The sequence below is a fragment of the Aristolochia californica genome, unplaced genomic scaffold (genome assembly GCF_029961685.1).
Source record: "Aristolochia californica isolate CCGP_79_NKW_82.1479 unplaced genomic scaffold, dmAriCali1.0.hap1 SCAF_1, whole genome shotgun sequence".
NCBI lineage: Eukaryota > Viridiplantae > Streptophyta > Magnoliopsida > Piperales > Aristolochiaceae > Aristolochia > Aristolochia californica.
In genome coordinates, this window is record NW_027181770.1 from 6,272,699 (window position 1) to 6,289,180 (window position 16,482).

The 16,482-nt window shown below is 36.7% G+C and overlaps 2 protein-coding genes across 8 annotated transcripts in view; one reads left to right on the forward strand and one right to left on the reverse strand.

Moving 5' to 3' along the window:
* The window catches only part of LOC137944054 (probable magnesium transporter NIPA8), a 32,766-nt gene that overhangs the window by 10,989 nt on the left and 5,295 nt on the right, over nucleotides 1-16,482 (reverse strand). For 4 of the 7 annotated variants that reach the window (XR_011110785.1, XR_011110784.1, XR_011110783.1 and 1 more), the window contains 4 exons: nucleotides 15,033-16,402; nucleotides 14,848-14,904; nucleotides 1,996-2,054; nucleotides 1,816-1,891 (listed from right to left, as the gene is read on the reverse strand). Coding sequence is in view for 1 of the 7 variants with exons in the window: in XM_068789569.1 (XP_068645670.1) it covers nucleotides 16,178-16,402 (225 nt within the window). In the remaining 6 variants the exon portion in view is untranslated. Of the gene's footprint in view, nucleotides 1-1,607; nucleotides 1,654-1,815; nucleotides 1,892-1,995; nucleotides 2,055-14,737; nucleotides 16,403-16,482 lie in introns of those variants that run through there. The other 3 variants (XR_011110781.1, XR_011110782.1, XM_068789569.1) reach the window with 3 other exon arrangements.
* On the forward strand, nucleotides 12,477-13,483 carry LOC137945285 (uncharacterized mitochondrial protein AtMg00820-like). The gene is made up of 2 exons (XM_068791103.1): nucleotides 12,477-12,770; nucleotides 13,262-13,483. Exons 1-2 carry the CDS (start codon nucleotides 12,477-12,479, stop codon nucleotides 13,481-13,483), a joined length of 516 nt encoding a protein of 171 aa, XP_068647204.1.

Genomic DNA, 16,482 nt, shown 5'->3' on the forward strand with positions numbered 1-16,482 from the left:
GAATGAATTCCCCCCGTATTACTTAGTTCATCCCACTTATGGCGTTAGTCCAGAATGACTTGAATTGAAGTGAGATAACACCATTTCACTCGCTCAGGCAAAAACTTTCTACCTATTTTGCGAATCATCAGCTTTCCACGCGCGTTGCTTCTTCCCCCCCCCCCCCCCCCTCGTCAGCCTCTCCACACGCCCTCTGCTCCCTCCCCGACCGTTATTTTTTCCTCCCTCTGCCCCCACCCCCGTCGGCCGTCCTCCCTCTGCCCCCACCTCTGTTGCAGAGCCCCTCGGCCTCCCTCTCTTTCCGCCTCCGCCTCCCCCCCCCCCCCCCCCCCCCCCCGTCGGCCTTCCTTCCTCCCTCTCTCGACCTCCGTCGCAGAGCACGGGAGGCCAGAGCCCCTCGGCCTCCCTCTCTTTCCGCCTCCGCCTCCCCCCCCCCCCCCCGTCGGCCTTCCTTCCTCCCTCTCTCGACCTCCGTCGCAGAGCACGGGAGGCCAGAGCCCCTCGGCCTCCCTATTTTCTCCCTCTCGGCGCACCGTCAGAGCGTCGCCGTTGCCCGCCGCCATCGCCGTTGCCAAGCCCGCCGCAGAGGAAGACGAAGACGATGTTTAATTTTTCCTAAGTTAGGAAAAATTAAACATCGTCATAATTGGTTTAATTATCCAATTAATTAAACCATTAGGTTTTCATTAATATATTATTAATTAATAATATTTAAAATATATATATTATGTTATTGATAAATTAATATATTTATTTATTTATTATGTATTTATTTATTTTTTATTAAAATAGTGAGTTTTAATGTTAAACTATATCTTATGTTATTACAGAATAATTTATTTATTTATTATATTCACTTATGTTATTTTTAACTTTTTTATTTATTTTAAATAATTTATTCTAGTCACACGTAATTAGTATATTATTTTATAATAACTATAATCATTAATTGGTTTAATTATCCAATTGTTATAATTAATTAAACCATAATTATTGTTTTAATTTATAATAAATTATAATCATTAAGTAATATAATATAATTTTTCATTAATTAGGATATTAATATATTCTAATACTACACGTTAAATCACTTATAAGTGTAGTAACCACGCTTATTTTTGTTAATTATATGTTTAGGTATATGTTCTATTTAAGTATATTATAAAATGTTACTTATTCTCTTTTTTATATCATATTTTTCATTTGGGGGCACTAACACTGGGATCTGTTTTCCAGCCACTTGAACTCGTCTATACTAACACCCAAACATGAGTTGAAGTGGAAGCAATTCATCTCACTTCAATTCAATTTTCCACTTCATTTCCACTTCATTGTGGACTAACCCCCCAAAGTGTAACTCTAAGAACAGAAAAGGCAATGCTGGAGGAATAGTATGTCACAGATGTCAAGTCTTCTTCAGATATTTCCAGGATGTGCTAAATTACAAGAAAACTGGATGTCATAAGAAATTATCTGAAACAACTTTCTGATTGAGGAACTTATTGAGGGCAAAACCTTTTACTAACCATCCTGAGGATGGCCCAAGTCACAAAGATATCAAAGCTGAATAGCATAGCATGGAACTTCGAGTTGACCACAAAATGAAACAAAGCCCATTCTTGAATGAGATTATATTTTACTGGCCTTGTGCACCTACCACGTACCAAGCAGAGAGGCTATTAAGATTACTATTTAATCAACAGGTATACAAGCACTGGGCCATCAAACTAAAATGAATGACACAAAATGGCAATTATGATCATTCTGTGGCTTTCAGACTGCCTAGTCTTCCAAGGGGTTGAAATCATCACTTACATCCAACAGAAGAGCAATTTTCTGGGCATAAGGCTGCCTGAAAGTAATAAAAGCCACCTGAGAGTTATCTCGGTATCTGTCCATAAGCACAAAATGTAAAACAGTCAGAAGGACATCTGAAGATCAGTAGATGCAATTTACAAAAGGTTGGCAAAGAGAGAGATAGAGAAGCATCCATACTTTCGGATCCGGATATCATTGATGCTTCCACAGTAGATGAAGAAGTTGATCAGGTCCTCCTGGTTTGTCTCAGGAGGAAGGTCAAGCACTTGAATTATCAGATCCATAATAGAAAACGGAAGAAGTAAAATACAACCAGACTTTTACACACGCGTTTCTCCCAATGCTTCACTTTCATGAATATAAACTCATACAAGAATGAAAAAAGTGATTAGAATCTGACATGGAGGACAGACAACATGGGAATCAGGTAAAGGCAAGAGAATAAAGTGACTAAAAGTTTTATTCTTCTTTCCACAGATATCATCCACTTATCGTCTTCAGAAAGTGCCCACCTGTAGCTTGAAGATTAAGAGTTTTAATGACAACTTTCACATGACAAAAGCAGAATAAAAACAGTTTCTCTGATTCATTAACCCTTAGAAAAAGAGTTTATTTGTTTTCCAAATTTAAACAACCACAACAAAACGGAGATGCAAAAGTTCAAGTGCCCCGTTCAACCTATTCCACTTTCCCTTAAGGTATTTCAACTTGAAAGATCTGTGACGGGAGTTGCTCAGATAATGATTCTCAGGAGTCAAACACATTATGCAAGTTGAAGAAGTTGAAGATTATGAAATAGAAAAGAGAGGAGAAAGAAGAAGAGAAGTTTGTGAGAAGGTTGCACAAGAAACAGCAGCAGCCGTTAGAGGCCATAATCGCGCAGTCGACCCCTAACTCCTCTTTATTAACTTACTAAAAGGTATTAAATAAATGGACTAAAATACCCCTCACTCCTAAAAACCTTATAACACAATAACTACATACCAGATTTCTCTGAAAAAAAGTACCAGCCTAAAAACCATAAAGACAGCAGACCTAGGAGGGGTAACACATACACAGTAAAATAACTATAATGCCCCTATACATATATTTCAGCACTGCCTTTTAAGCTGGAGTGTAGAAGCCTTGACTTGTTACAAAAGGTACTAAATTCATGTCTTTCCAAGCCTGGTGAACACATTTCCAAGCTAATTAACAAACTTCACACGGGAACTAACAATATATTCACTCATCACAATATCACAAACAAAGTAGTAATCCACTTCAGTGTGTTTAATCTTACCATGGAATACCAAATTGCTTACAATAAAAATAGCAGCTTGATTATCACTGTTCATCCCCATAGGACCATCAATCTAAAACTCAATCTCAGTCAACACAAACCTTACTGGTAAAAGTTCACTAATTGTATCAGTCATAGCCCTTAATTCTACCTCTGCATTTGAATGAGCCACTGCATTCTGCTTTTTGCTCTTCTAAGTCACTATTTTTTTTTTAATATGTTCTTACTCACTAAATTACCTCCAACAAGTACATAATATCTAGTAGTAGATTTCCTGTATGACATAGACCTTGCATATTGTGCATCAGAATACCACATAACCTTCAATTTTTTTTATTTTTTTTGAAATGACATAACCTACAAATGATCATGTGGTTTATACAATAAGCTTTTTCCAGGTGCTTCCTTTAGATATTTTAGGATCACTCGGGCTGCCTCTAAATGAACCTTTCTCACATCCTCCATAAACTTTTCTCACATCCTCCATAAACTAACTCACCGCACTTACAACAAAGGCAACATCTGATCTAGTCTTGATTGCATACATAATCTTACCAACGAGTCATCGATACCTAGTCTTGTCATGAAAAACAAGACTATCATCATCATGAAGAGTTGGATTCACTTACATGGGTGTCTCAACCGGTTTTGTCCCCAATATACCATATTCTTGTTACATATTTGCCACATACTTTCCTTGTGAGAAAACAATGCTGGCCTTGCTTCTAGCTACCTCAATGCCAAGGAAATACCTAAGGGATCTCAACTCCAATATCTGAATATAACTCTTGAGACACTCTTTCACTTCTTCTATCCTTTTTTTCATTGCTCCCCAACAACAAAATATCATCTACATAAATTACCAAAACCACAACTCCAAATGATCTCTTTGCCATAATTAAGGAAAGGTCACAATGACTCCAACAAAACCCAAATGACATAATAATTTTGCTGAGTTTATAGAACCATGCCCTTGCACTCAGTTTAGATCATAGATGGACTTCTTCTTTTTGAAAATTGGCAAGAGAATTCATTAAGAAAGGGGAGACACAAGGCTCTTGCTACAAAAGCAAGGGCCTGCCATAAACATGATACAAAAACAGAAAAAGGGAACAAGAAAACATTCTGAAAAACAACAAGAGAGAAAAAAACATTAACAAAATTAGTCTCTCAAAAAAAGAAATACTGGTGTCTAGCAAGTTTGCGTTTTACAAGAGCCATTATGATCATTCTATGTTTTTGTTGAAAAACAAGTCTGAGATTATTTTTCCTATTATGTACAAATGACATTGTATTGTCTGGAAGTGACCTTGAAGGAATCGAGCAAGTAGAAAAATATTTGGCAACATATTTTCAAATAAAGGGATTTACGAAAATTGAAATATTTCCTAGGTATTGAGGAGGCTCAAAATAAGCAAGGAGTTGTTATATCTCTGAGAAAGAACGTTTTAGATATGTTGAAAGAGTATAGTCTCTTGGGTGCACGACCAATGGATACTCCTATGGAAATTAATGCTAACCTTCATGATCCTCAAGAGTCCTATGCACAAGGGCAAGACACAATATAGATATCTAGTGGGTAAGTTAATTTATGTCACTGTTACCAGGCCAGATATATCAATCGCAGTGGGAGTGGTGAGTCATTTCATAGAAAACCTAAGGAAAATACACTTACAAGTTGTTTAGAGGATTCTAAGGTATTTGAAAGGTGCTCCTAGAAGAGGTCTTTTGTATACCCCTCATGAGAAGATTGATGTGTTGGGATACGCTGATGCAAACTATGCTAGGTGCAAGATGGATAGGAGGTCTGATGTTGGATACCGTTGGTTTTTTGGGGGTAACCTAGTGAGTTGGAAGAGTAAAAAACAAGCAATAATGGCTAGATCTAGCGCCAAATCAGAGTATAGGGTGATGGCTCACATAGTTAGGACACTTATGTGGGTGAAATCAGTCATTGTTGAGTTTGGGTTTCAAGCCTATGGTTGTGAAGTGTGACAATCAAGCAACTATTTTCATAACTAGTAATCCAGCCTTCCACGAGAGGACTAAACACATCGAGACCAATTGTCATTTATTAGAGATGTCGTCATTCAAGGGAAGGTTGTCACTCCATATATGAAGTCATCCAAACAATTTCTTTTTAAAAGGATGTGATTTTATTCCAGCAAACAAGACAACAATCAAGCGAGCACTCCCTTGGAAATGTGATAAGCTGTTATCTTACATTTACTCCAAGCTTGAGGGTTAAAATAATAAAGTAAGGTTATTTTGGTCATTTCACATACTCATATGTCTCTTATAAGTTACAGTAAAGTAGAGTTCATATTAGGATTCTGTTTTTCAACTTTCATTGAATTCTGATTTGTATTTGTGAAGTTATGAGAGTGTTTGTGATGAAGAGCAGAAATGTCCTTTCAAAGTAAACTTTACATAAGTGACATTATTAAAAGGAAAGGGCTTTATTTCTGAGCCCTCATCCAACGCAGCCTCCAAAGCTACTTTCACTTTCTCGTCTCTTTCTTTTCTCCCCCTCTTCTCCTTTCTTCTATTTGAATCTTGCAACTTTACAACCCTGCATTGAGGTTTTAATATTTGGATGCAAATATGTCCCCATTTGAAATAATGTGTGGACAACCTCAAGTAGATACCTATTTTTTCTTTCAACAATACAATTTTATTGAAAGGTGTATACATACAAAGTTTGATGTATAATTCCATGCAAGTCACAAAAAGTGTTGGACTTTTTGGTTAAGAAACTCCTGACCATTATCTTTAAGAAAGATGCAAATAGAAACCCCAAATTGGTTTTTATTTCATTGAAAAACTTTGTAAGTACATTAAAGACTTTTAATTTCCCCCAAGAGAGATGTACACATTTTACTCTACTAAAATCATCTATAAAAGCCACAAGGTATTTGAAACCAAAAATACTTGGGACTCAACATGGGCCTCATACATCAAAATAAAATAATTCAAAGAGGTTGGGACTTTATCTAGTACTGGCTGGAAACTAGCTATATGATGTTTTCCAAGCTAACACGATTTACGGTCGAATGATAGATTAGACGGCCAAGAAGGAAGAAATGATGTAACTTAGCTAGAGATGGATGACACAAGCATAGGTGCCACAAATATGGTGAAGTGGTTGTTAAGAGTGCCACAACCTTTGGAATAAACATAGCATCCAAAAAATAGAGTCACTTTTCTCATACCCAGAACCAATCATTTTCTTCGTCTACAAATCATGAAGAACACACGATGCAGGGTAAATGGTTATGGAACAATTCAAAGACTTAGTAATATTACTTATTGACAAGAGATTACTAAAAACCTTTTGGAACAAACAAGACATGGGATAATGACATGTATGGAGTAGGTTGTACAATACCCTCACCTTGAACTTGTGAGATGGACCCATCGATTAAGGTGACAGTTCAATATGATTGTGAAGAAAATACAGACAAGAACAAGCTGGGCACACCTAACATGTGTGGATGCTCCGAAATCAGTGATCCATCAGGGATTAGATGAGACATGTAATGCAATCATATTTGAATTTGATATGGTGGCAATCACAATTAACGAAGATCCGGTGTCCCATAGTGTGGAGGATGATGATGTGGATGTCAATTGACTCAACCGCTGAAGTAACTACAAAATTTCTCTTTTTTTAAAAAAAATAGTGCTGAAATTGCAAAATTTCTCTTTGAATCTCATTAGTGGACACTTTCTCACCTTCAGTTATACTAGAATTAGTCCATGCTTTTCAGATTTATCCCAACAGTTGTTCACAAAAATGACTATTTCTTCGATAGTGGACACATCTTCTATTACCTCTATCACCACATCCATGACAACAATTTGAATAATCATGATCATGGCATCTTCCACACCACACCACATCCTCTAGGATGTCAAATCTAGTTGGGGCAGAATTAAGATTAAGAGCTATAGCTTCACTTGCCTTAGTTTCCTTCTCACATATATTCCCTACTATTCTTTCAGCTTGAATAATACAATTAAATCCCTTCTCAAGAGCGGTTACTTTAGCATCTGCCAACATCTAAGCACGGATTACATCTACTCCAGTCCAAGTCCTTCTAGGAAGAGTGCTATTTGAATCTAATTCTTCTTTTTCAGAGTTATTCTATATCTTAGTAAAAAGATGGAATGTATCAATTTCCTGCATGACACCTCACATCTCAGTAAATTTTAGTTAGTGAAAGGTCACTTAGTCTCATGATAAAATATTTGGCATTCAAATCATATAACTCATCACCAGGTCACTAATCTAGGTTCTATACTTTTAATGAGCCAAGTCATTATACGACATCTTTAGCCTCCCAGTCCTTGTCATAGGATTAGGAGGATCATCCTTAAGGTACTCAAGCTTTTTCTTGGCTTTCAAAAACATAAGGACCCAATTTAGACCAATTCAAGTAGTTCTTCCCATTTAATCTGAAGTAATTTGAATAGAATGAGAGGCTTTGCTCTCAGAATTTCCAGAGGGGTTGATTGCAATAATAATCTCCCCAACATCGGTCATTTCGACCACTGCTAGATACACTAACAGCCAATAAACAAACGTACCAATATTAGTCCAAAAATACACTCAATTTGCAACACACAACTTGTGCAAGTTTAGGAGGGCCCCACATGCGGAAATCAACCTTAGGTATGTCACAAAGCCTAAAAACCAAATTCAAAACTTCAACTACAATCAGAATCAATTTGAGACCCAAAACAGTTCAATCCTTCCAAATAATTATGCTACAAAAGCATCAAACAGACTTAGACAAGTCCAAATCTGCTCCAGGTTTAGGACTAGATGGGAGAAAACCCTATGGGGGAACAATAACACATAATAACTTGGTAGCATATATAGTGGTAGAAGTCCTCCCAGTAGAAGTCACTGGCTTTTAAAAAAGGAGAATAGAAATTGTATAGAACTTCCTAAGCACAAACTTTATTGCTCTAATACCATGTAAAATTGTATTTTGATCCCTGATTTATTTATTATATTTTTTGAAGATAAGATATAGATGTCAAACGCCTAGCCAATACAACCCAACAGACCGGTCTATTAAGTGCGGAAAGCCAAATACCTAACCCAGGTGGACCAAGGGTGGACGGAACCTAACCCAGGTGGACCAGGGGTGGATGGAACCTAACCCAGGTGGACCGGAACCACCTAGCTCAGACACCCACCGTTCCCATTCCCTACCGCTTCCACAGGGATTCGAACACGGAACGTGGTGCCCAGCTCTGATACCATGTCAAACACCTAACCAATACAACCCAACAGATACCATGTCAAACGCCTAGCCAATACAACCCAACAGACCAGTCTGTTAAGTGCGGAAAGTCAAGTACCTAACCCAGGTGGACCAGAGGTGGACGGAACCTAACCCAAATGGACCGGAACCACCTAGCTCTGACAATAGATAACTCTTACATCACTCTCACAGTAAGAAATCTCACAGAGCTAGAATTAATATGGTGGAGTTTTATAAGAGTCTCATAGAAGGAGGTATCACAGAAGAGTCTCAGTTTAAAGGTGTTTTAGTTATATTAGTCTTCTATTTATGTTTAATTGTTTAATTATGCTAGGACTTATCTTTAAGTATCAGACTTTGTAGTAATTGGAACAATGGTAGTTTAATTGTAATTGGATTCTACTACTTTCCTCTATTATAAATAGGGGCTCATGTACCAATATTACAAAAAGTTAGTAAAAAATTTCTCTTTTCCAAAAATTCAACATGGTATCAGAGCAGGTTATGTGAGTTGACTCGGTTAACCCACAGAGATAATGAGATCAGGATCTATCATCTCTAGTAGTTTAGGTTCATAGTTATCTTTTTTTTCTCTTTTTAATTCCAATACCCATTGGTGTCTTGGCATTCACACCTCCATACTGAGCTTTTCATATAGCACATTATATATTGACGGAAAGATATTCGATTCTATTTTCCAACTCAAAACAAATTTTGGCAATTAGAGTTTTCTACAAAGAGAAATTGATATTTGAAACAGCAAAGATCAAACTACAAGAGAGGTTCAAGCAGCAACAGAAAGCTTCAACTTTTGAGTCGTCTTATGCCATCATTAACAAGACTTTACAGGGAGAATTATATATCCAAAGAAAAATTTGTAAGTCTATTTTCTTACCTATTCGATCAATTCTCAATCTGAGTTTTCTATAGGGGGATATCGATCTTGGAATAGTTAATGGTCATACTAGCCATAGAAAAAAGAGTACTCCAGATTACAAATTCTCCAAATATATCAACTTCTTTATCTCCAAAGAAGTATATTTTATGAATAGAAGTTATACTTGGATGAAAGATATTGAAGTCTAGTTTCATAAGGAGAAACTTTCATGTCAAGCTGGTCTATATTTAAGGATATTACCAGTGAAGTCGGGAAGGGTCAAGAGACTGAATGAAAAGAATCAAGAAGTCATAAAAGATTCAAGAACAAATATTTTTATGTGAAAGATATCAAATTAAAGATATTTGAGTTTAGTTTCTTTATCAACAAAACATTTGTGATTTTGAGCTATATTTTCAGATATATTGATATCAGAAGTATCAAAGGTTAGTTCTGCCGAAAATCTCTCCTTTTTCCCTATTTTCTCTCTTATTATCTCTTCAGACATTGATGTTATTTGAGTTTCTTTTTCTCCTAAAATTCGAGTTTTTTAGCCAAATTTGTCTTCTAATCAAAGATTTTTGGTCCAACTTAATCACTCCATGATGTGCTCATTCAAGATATGCAATATCTTGCATCAATGTCATTTTCAAGTTTTTGTTATTTGGTTGTATATCTTCCATATAGTTAACTCCGAAAAATTGTGATCACCCCAAAAAAAGTTATACTTGGTCAAGTTTATTAAGTTCTACAGTTATAGTATCCCCTAGTTTTTCAAAAAAAAAAGGTCACTTTGGAAGTATGAGTATTACATAGTCGCATCCTTCCAGTTGAAGTTGTTTTCCTCAAGTATTTCTTCAGTTTATCATCTGGTATTTTAATCACTTCAGAGCAATGCCTAGACCCAGTACCTAAAAAGTATAGGAGTGTGCCCAACATCCAACTTGAGTTAAGTCTTTTATTCTTCACCCAAGAGATGATTTGTAGTTGAGCTACCCTTAAAAAGTGAGTGGTCTCTTTTTAAGCCCTAAAGTTGGGCTAGTTTTTCGCCTTTAAAATTGACCGGAGTGTGTTTCAGACTATGACCATTTTGACTGGTGTATGGAGCTTTGTCGTACTGCTAGGAGTGATTTTCTTCTCCCATATTGTGTTTTGTCCAAGCTGGGTCTCTATATCCTTTTTATCCCAGACTTGAGGGGGAGAAGTACAAGAAGAAGTACAAGAAAGAGGTATTTTTTTCCACATGTTGTGATAATTTTTATGTGATCAAAATATTCAAGAAAGGGGGAGCACAAAAGATGAAGTTTTTGCATCTATGAAGAATTTCTTGCAGCAAAGAAAATTGAAGACCAAAAATTATTTTCATTGCAAGCTGAAGTTATAAACTCCAGCTTGAGGGGGGAGTGTTGAAGAGAAGATATAGAAGGCTCTTACATGACTCTCATAGCAAAAAGTCTCACAGAGCCAAAGTTAATATGGTGGAGTCTTACAAAAGTCTCATAGAAGGAGGTCTTACAGAAGAGTCTCAATTTAAAGGTGTTTTAGTTATGTTAGTCTTCTATTTATGTTCGGTTGTTTAATTATGTTAAAATACAAGTTCAGGGGTATTTTGGTCATTTCTTATATTTTCAATATTACATTTTTCTCTTATACTAGTACAAGTATGAATACACTAAATGTGTCTCATTCCCCTCTTGGATCATTGATTCATGAGCCTCTACACACATGTCAAGTATGCCCTCTCTATTTCAATCCATTAGTCCATCTCATTCATATCGTCGAATTAGTTTAGCTGATTGATCCACCTCTCCCATTCAAGGGGGAGGGTAAAGTTCGCACTACTCCACAAATATCCTTAGATTATGTTTTATTTGTACCAATGTTTCCAATTAATCTCTTGTTTGTGAGTCATATAACTAAATCCTTAAACTGTTCAGTAACCTTTTATCCTATTTCTTGTGTTTTCCAGGACTTGCATACGAAGAGGACGATCGGTTCGGGACATGAGAAGGGAGGGTTCTACATGTTGGATGATGTATCCGTTTCTCGAGTTGTAACTCTCGTTACTACAGATTCTTCTTACTTGTGGCATTTGCGCTTGGGACATCCCTCACCAGCTAAGTTGTGTCAGTCATTTCCTTCTCTGCCAGCCAATATTTCATTTGATTACGAATTCTGTTAGTTGGGAAAGCATCGCCGCTCTAGTTTTCCAGAAAGTTTAGTCAAAGCACCAAGTTGTTTGAATTAGTCCACTCTGATGTATGGGGTCCATGTCGGGTTCCTAGCCCATTTGGTTTTAAGTATTTTGTGTCGTTCATTGATGATTTTAAGTATTTAATGTATTCCTCAATTTTTTTCAATTAAATAAAAAATCAATTTGGTGCATGTGTTCATGTACTTCGTACTGACAATGGTTTGGAATATCTTAACCATAAATTTTCAGTATTTTGCGCTTCTTATGGTATTACCCATCAAACATCCTGCCCTTATATACCACACCAAAATGGGGTGGTTTAGCGTAAAAATAGACATCTCCTTGAGGTCACGAGGACACTATTACTGCATATGGATGTTCTTAAATCTTTTTGGGGAGACGCGGTTTTAACTTCGTGCTTCTTGGTTAATCGCATGCCCTCATCTGTTTTGAGTTGTCAAGTTCCTCTTCAGCTTTTAAAACCTAATTTTAAATTGTTTGGTGTGGTTCCTCGTATTTTTGGATGTACCTATTTTGTTCATATGCTTGGAACTTCGGTCAATAAGTTGTTACCTCGGTCTGTCAAATGTGTTTTTTTGGGATATTCTCATCAACAACAAGGGTACAAATGTTATGATCCTGTTTGACGAAAAACATGTGTCAGCCGATGTGACCTTCTTTGAACATACTCCATATTTTTCATTATCTATTGAGCTTCCTGTATCACTTGAATATCCTTCAGACAATCTTGTTCATGTTGCAGTTTTGGATGTACCAGCATCATCGAGTTCTTCATTGCGTCTTCGTGTATACAGTCGTCGCTCTCGTACTCCTGTAGTGCCTCCAGCAATTACCTCTACAGAACTCTCTTCTCATGATCCACCAGTTTCCTCGTTGCCTGCAGATCCACTTGTCTCTAATTTTGACCTGCCTTTTAGTTTATGAAAAGGTAAACGATCTTGTACTTCTCATCCGATATCCAAATATGTGTCACTTGATTTTTTGTCCCCATCCTTCAAGTCCTTTGCTATGTCATTGTCTACTTCCCATATACCTCGTTCAGTGCAAGAAGCCTTGTACTCTCCAAAATGGAAACAAGTTATGGATGATGAGATGAGTGCTTCGGTGTCTCAAGGAACATGGCATCTATGTGATCCACCTGCAGGAGCAGCTATTGTGGGGTGTCGTTGGGTTTACACTATCAAATATAATGTTGATGGCTCTATTGAACAGTACAAAGTTCAGCTGGTAGCGAAAGGGTATACGCAGACTTTTGGAGTTGATGTCTTTGAGACATTCTCTCCTGTAGCCCGACTTACTTTGGTACGTATCTTAATATTTATTACTGTTAATAAGGGTTGGCCTCTCTTTCAACTCATTGTAAAAAATGTCTTTTTATATGGTGATCTACATGAGGAAGTGTATATGGAGCAACCTCCTGGGTATGTTGCTCAAGGGGAGGCAAAAAAGGTGTGTAAGCTGCAGAAGGCTATTTATGGACTTAAACAGAGTCCACAGACCTGTTTGAAAAGTTTAGTGATGTGGTACTACAATTCGAGTTTTATAGGAGTCATTGTGATCATTTTATGTTCCTACTTAAAAGGAATGGTATGGTGGTTTTGGTTGTCTATGTAGATGACATTGTGTTATCTGGTGATGATTTTGATGGTATTACAGAAGTTAAACAATATCTAGCCACACATTTTCAGATAAAGGATTTTGGGTCTCTCAAATAGTTCCTTGGCATTGAAGTCGCTCATAGCAAGCGAGGTTTTGTTCTTTCTCAGAGAAAATATATATTGGATATGTTACAGGAGTATGGTTTATTAGGTGCTAAGCCCATAGATACCCCCATGGAAGTTAATTATAATCTACATGACACCCAGGGTCCTACACTCAAGGATAAAACTCGATACCGACGGTTAGTAGGTAAACTGATCTATGTTACAGTTACCAAGCCAAATATTTCACTTGTAGTTGGAGTTGTGAGCCAGTTCATGGAAAATCCTCAAAAATTCCGTTTAGAAGCTGCTTAAAGGATTTTGAAGTACTTGAACGGTGCACCAGGAAAAGGTCTTCTATATACTCATAATGGGAAAATTGATGTACTTAGGTATTCTGATGCCGATTATGCTAGGTGTAAGATCAATAGACATTCTATATCAGGCTACTGTTGTTTTGTTAGAGGCAACCTAATAAGTTGAAAAAGTAAGAAACAGACAATTGTGGTTAGGTCAAGTGCAGAGGTCGAGTATCAAGCAATGGTTCATACAATTAGTGAGCTTATGTGAATTAAGTTTGTGCTTCTTGAGTTTGGTTTTATGTCACCTGACCCTATGGTTATAAATTGTGATAACCAAGCAGCCATTTTTATTGCCAGAAACCCTGTATTCCATGAGAAAACGAAACAAATAAAGGTTGACTACCACTTCATTAGAGATGCAGTTATGCAGGGGAAGGTAGTAACTCTTTATGTAAAGTCTTTATACCAGTTAGGAGATATTTACTAAGCCTTTGGGGAGACGTGAGCATGTATCCTTTAGTGACAAGCTGGGATTGTTTGATATCTACTCTCCAGTTTGAGGGGAAGTGTTAAAATACAAGTTCAGGGGTATTTTAGTCATTTATTATATTTTCAATATTAAATTTTTCTCTTATAGTATGGCTATTAGATAGAGAATGTCTTATTCTATCTCTAGTTAAATTTTCATTCAATTTAGACATGTATTTTAGGAAATATGTAATTTTGAGTATTGAAGGGCATTTTTGTCCTTTTTGTAAATTTTCACTTAATCCCTGATTATAAAGCAGGAAAGGCCTTTCTGGCTCAGATTCCAAGGCAACAAAGCTGACCCTCTTCCAGAAATCCATTTTCTCTTCTATTTTGTCCCCAAATCACCTATTTTTCAAATTATGCTAGGACTTATCTTTAAATGTTAGACTTTGGGTGTACTTGGGACAAGGGTAGTTTAATAGTAATTAGACTCTACTATTTTCCTTTATTATAAATAGGGGTTCATGTACTCAGATTACTATAAGTTAGTGAAGTTTTTCTCTTTTCCAGAAATTCAACAATATTACTTAGGTGAAAAAGACAACCAAAGGGACAAAATTTCCCTTAATACCTACGTCAATTGGAGACAACCATATAAAGCCAAAAATTAAACAGAAACATAATAAGATTGATGTATCATTATCCTATGACCTTCGTAACCAATGAATACATGTGTCATTACCAACATACCCCTGAATCCACATTTTCTTACAAAATCAAATATACTTCTCTTCAGTTACGTGGCGCCTATAATAAGTAAATTTACTGCTGATGTGTAGCATACCTTGCAAAAAAAATTGAAATAAGGTGTGAATATATATTGCAAGATGAGGAAAGTATACATACCTAGCTAAGAAGGCCTTCCTCCACAACAAGCTCTTGGAGGGAAACGCCTTGTTTAACCTGATTATCTGCTAAATGATTAGCAGATCTAGGAATATAATTCCATTTACAATGTAGTTGGGTAACTAAAGTACAAATATCCTCAAATAATTCCCAATGCCGCCAAAGAGGTTTCAAAGAATTCATACACCAATTGATAACAACTTTTGAATCGCCTTCAACACAGAGAGGGCCCTCCATCTTTTGCTTGAAGAGTTTTAGCCCATTGTACAGCCCGTGTAGCTCAGCACTGGTTGAATCAGGTATACCAATCGGTCCAGCGTATGATAAAAGAAGATTCCCTTTCTCATCATGAATGACTCCACCAAATCCAGCCGGCCCCGGGCAACCAAACGCTCTTCCGTCAAAGTTTAATTTGAAGTGTCCCAATGGGGGCATACCCTGCAAAATTACAACCCATTTCGTGGGGTAGTACTACTGCCTGTCATGTAGCAAATTATCTAAATGAGGAACCAAATTCAAAACCTTAAGACATGAGATAAGAGTATGTACCCATTACTGTACAGGTTTGAGCCAAGCTCCATTCATCCTCCTAGTAGGGCCTGTACTTACTAAAAATAATTTCCGACACACCATTGAGTGCCAAAAGTAGCATCTAAAGAGTTCTGCATCTTAGGTATGCAAGGATGATATTTTGTTCCACAAGAGAAAGCACATTCATATCAAGGTAATTCCTTCAAACAAAAGCATAAAAGACTGGTACTTTGAAAGAGGGCATCCCACATGGAGGTAATAAATTGGTCCCAGAATTGATAGGGCCAGCGACCTCATAATCTTGAAGGCTGAGATGACTTTACCATTGTATGGTAGTAGATTCTTTAACCATTTTTTGCTGAGTATTCACTAGCTGTCTATATACTTTTCTCCCACTGCTCGAAGTGGAAAAAGAGGTGATATATACAAGTAGAATGGTACAAGATCCTTTTTCATAAAAAAAATGTAGCATTCCACAAGAAAAGAACTCTAGATTGAATAATTGGAAATGACCAATGATGCATTTATTGCATCCAGAAATGGGGTAGTCATTTTTCTGCAATTGAACTAACCTATAGATTTATTTTCATTTTATCAAAAATGTCTCACAAATATAGGATTATATCCTAAGAAATGACATTGTACAAGCCCGAAAAATGAAAAAATGGTATCTCAACACTATGAGGATGCCATAAATGGTACAAATATACGTGTTCTCTATACATTGTACATACAAGGTTTTGAAAACAATCACAAAAATGATTTGTTCTTCAATGAGAATGATAATCTATTGTTACCTCTACTCACAATCCTGAGAAAGTAAAAGCCTTGTATCATGAAAATCTTGATTTCCCTCATCAATTGAGATCTTACTCCAGTTGGTGCTCTTTAGTGGGAAAATTTTCACTCGATCAAGAGCACCTCCTCTAAAACCTGTCATCCTTGAGGACACCATTGGCATCACAAAAACTGAAGATGCACTGATTGTATCCTCACCCAGTCCCAAAGATAGTGCACAGGCCATCTACAACAAAAATATTTTTTTGTAAAGTTAATATTTAAAGACTATTAATGTTAAGAACAACAAAAAAAAAACATATTGAG

Coding starts and splice junctions, on each gene's coding strand:
- LOC137945285 (XM_068791103.1), top strand. CDS start 12,477: ATGTCATTGTCTACTTCCCATATACCTCGTTCAGTGCAAGAAGCCTTG. Junction 12,771..13,261: donor CTGTAGCCCGACTTACTTTG/GTACGTATCTTA, acceptor GATATGTTACAG/GAGTATGGTTTATTAGGTGC.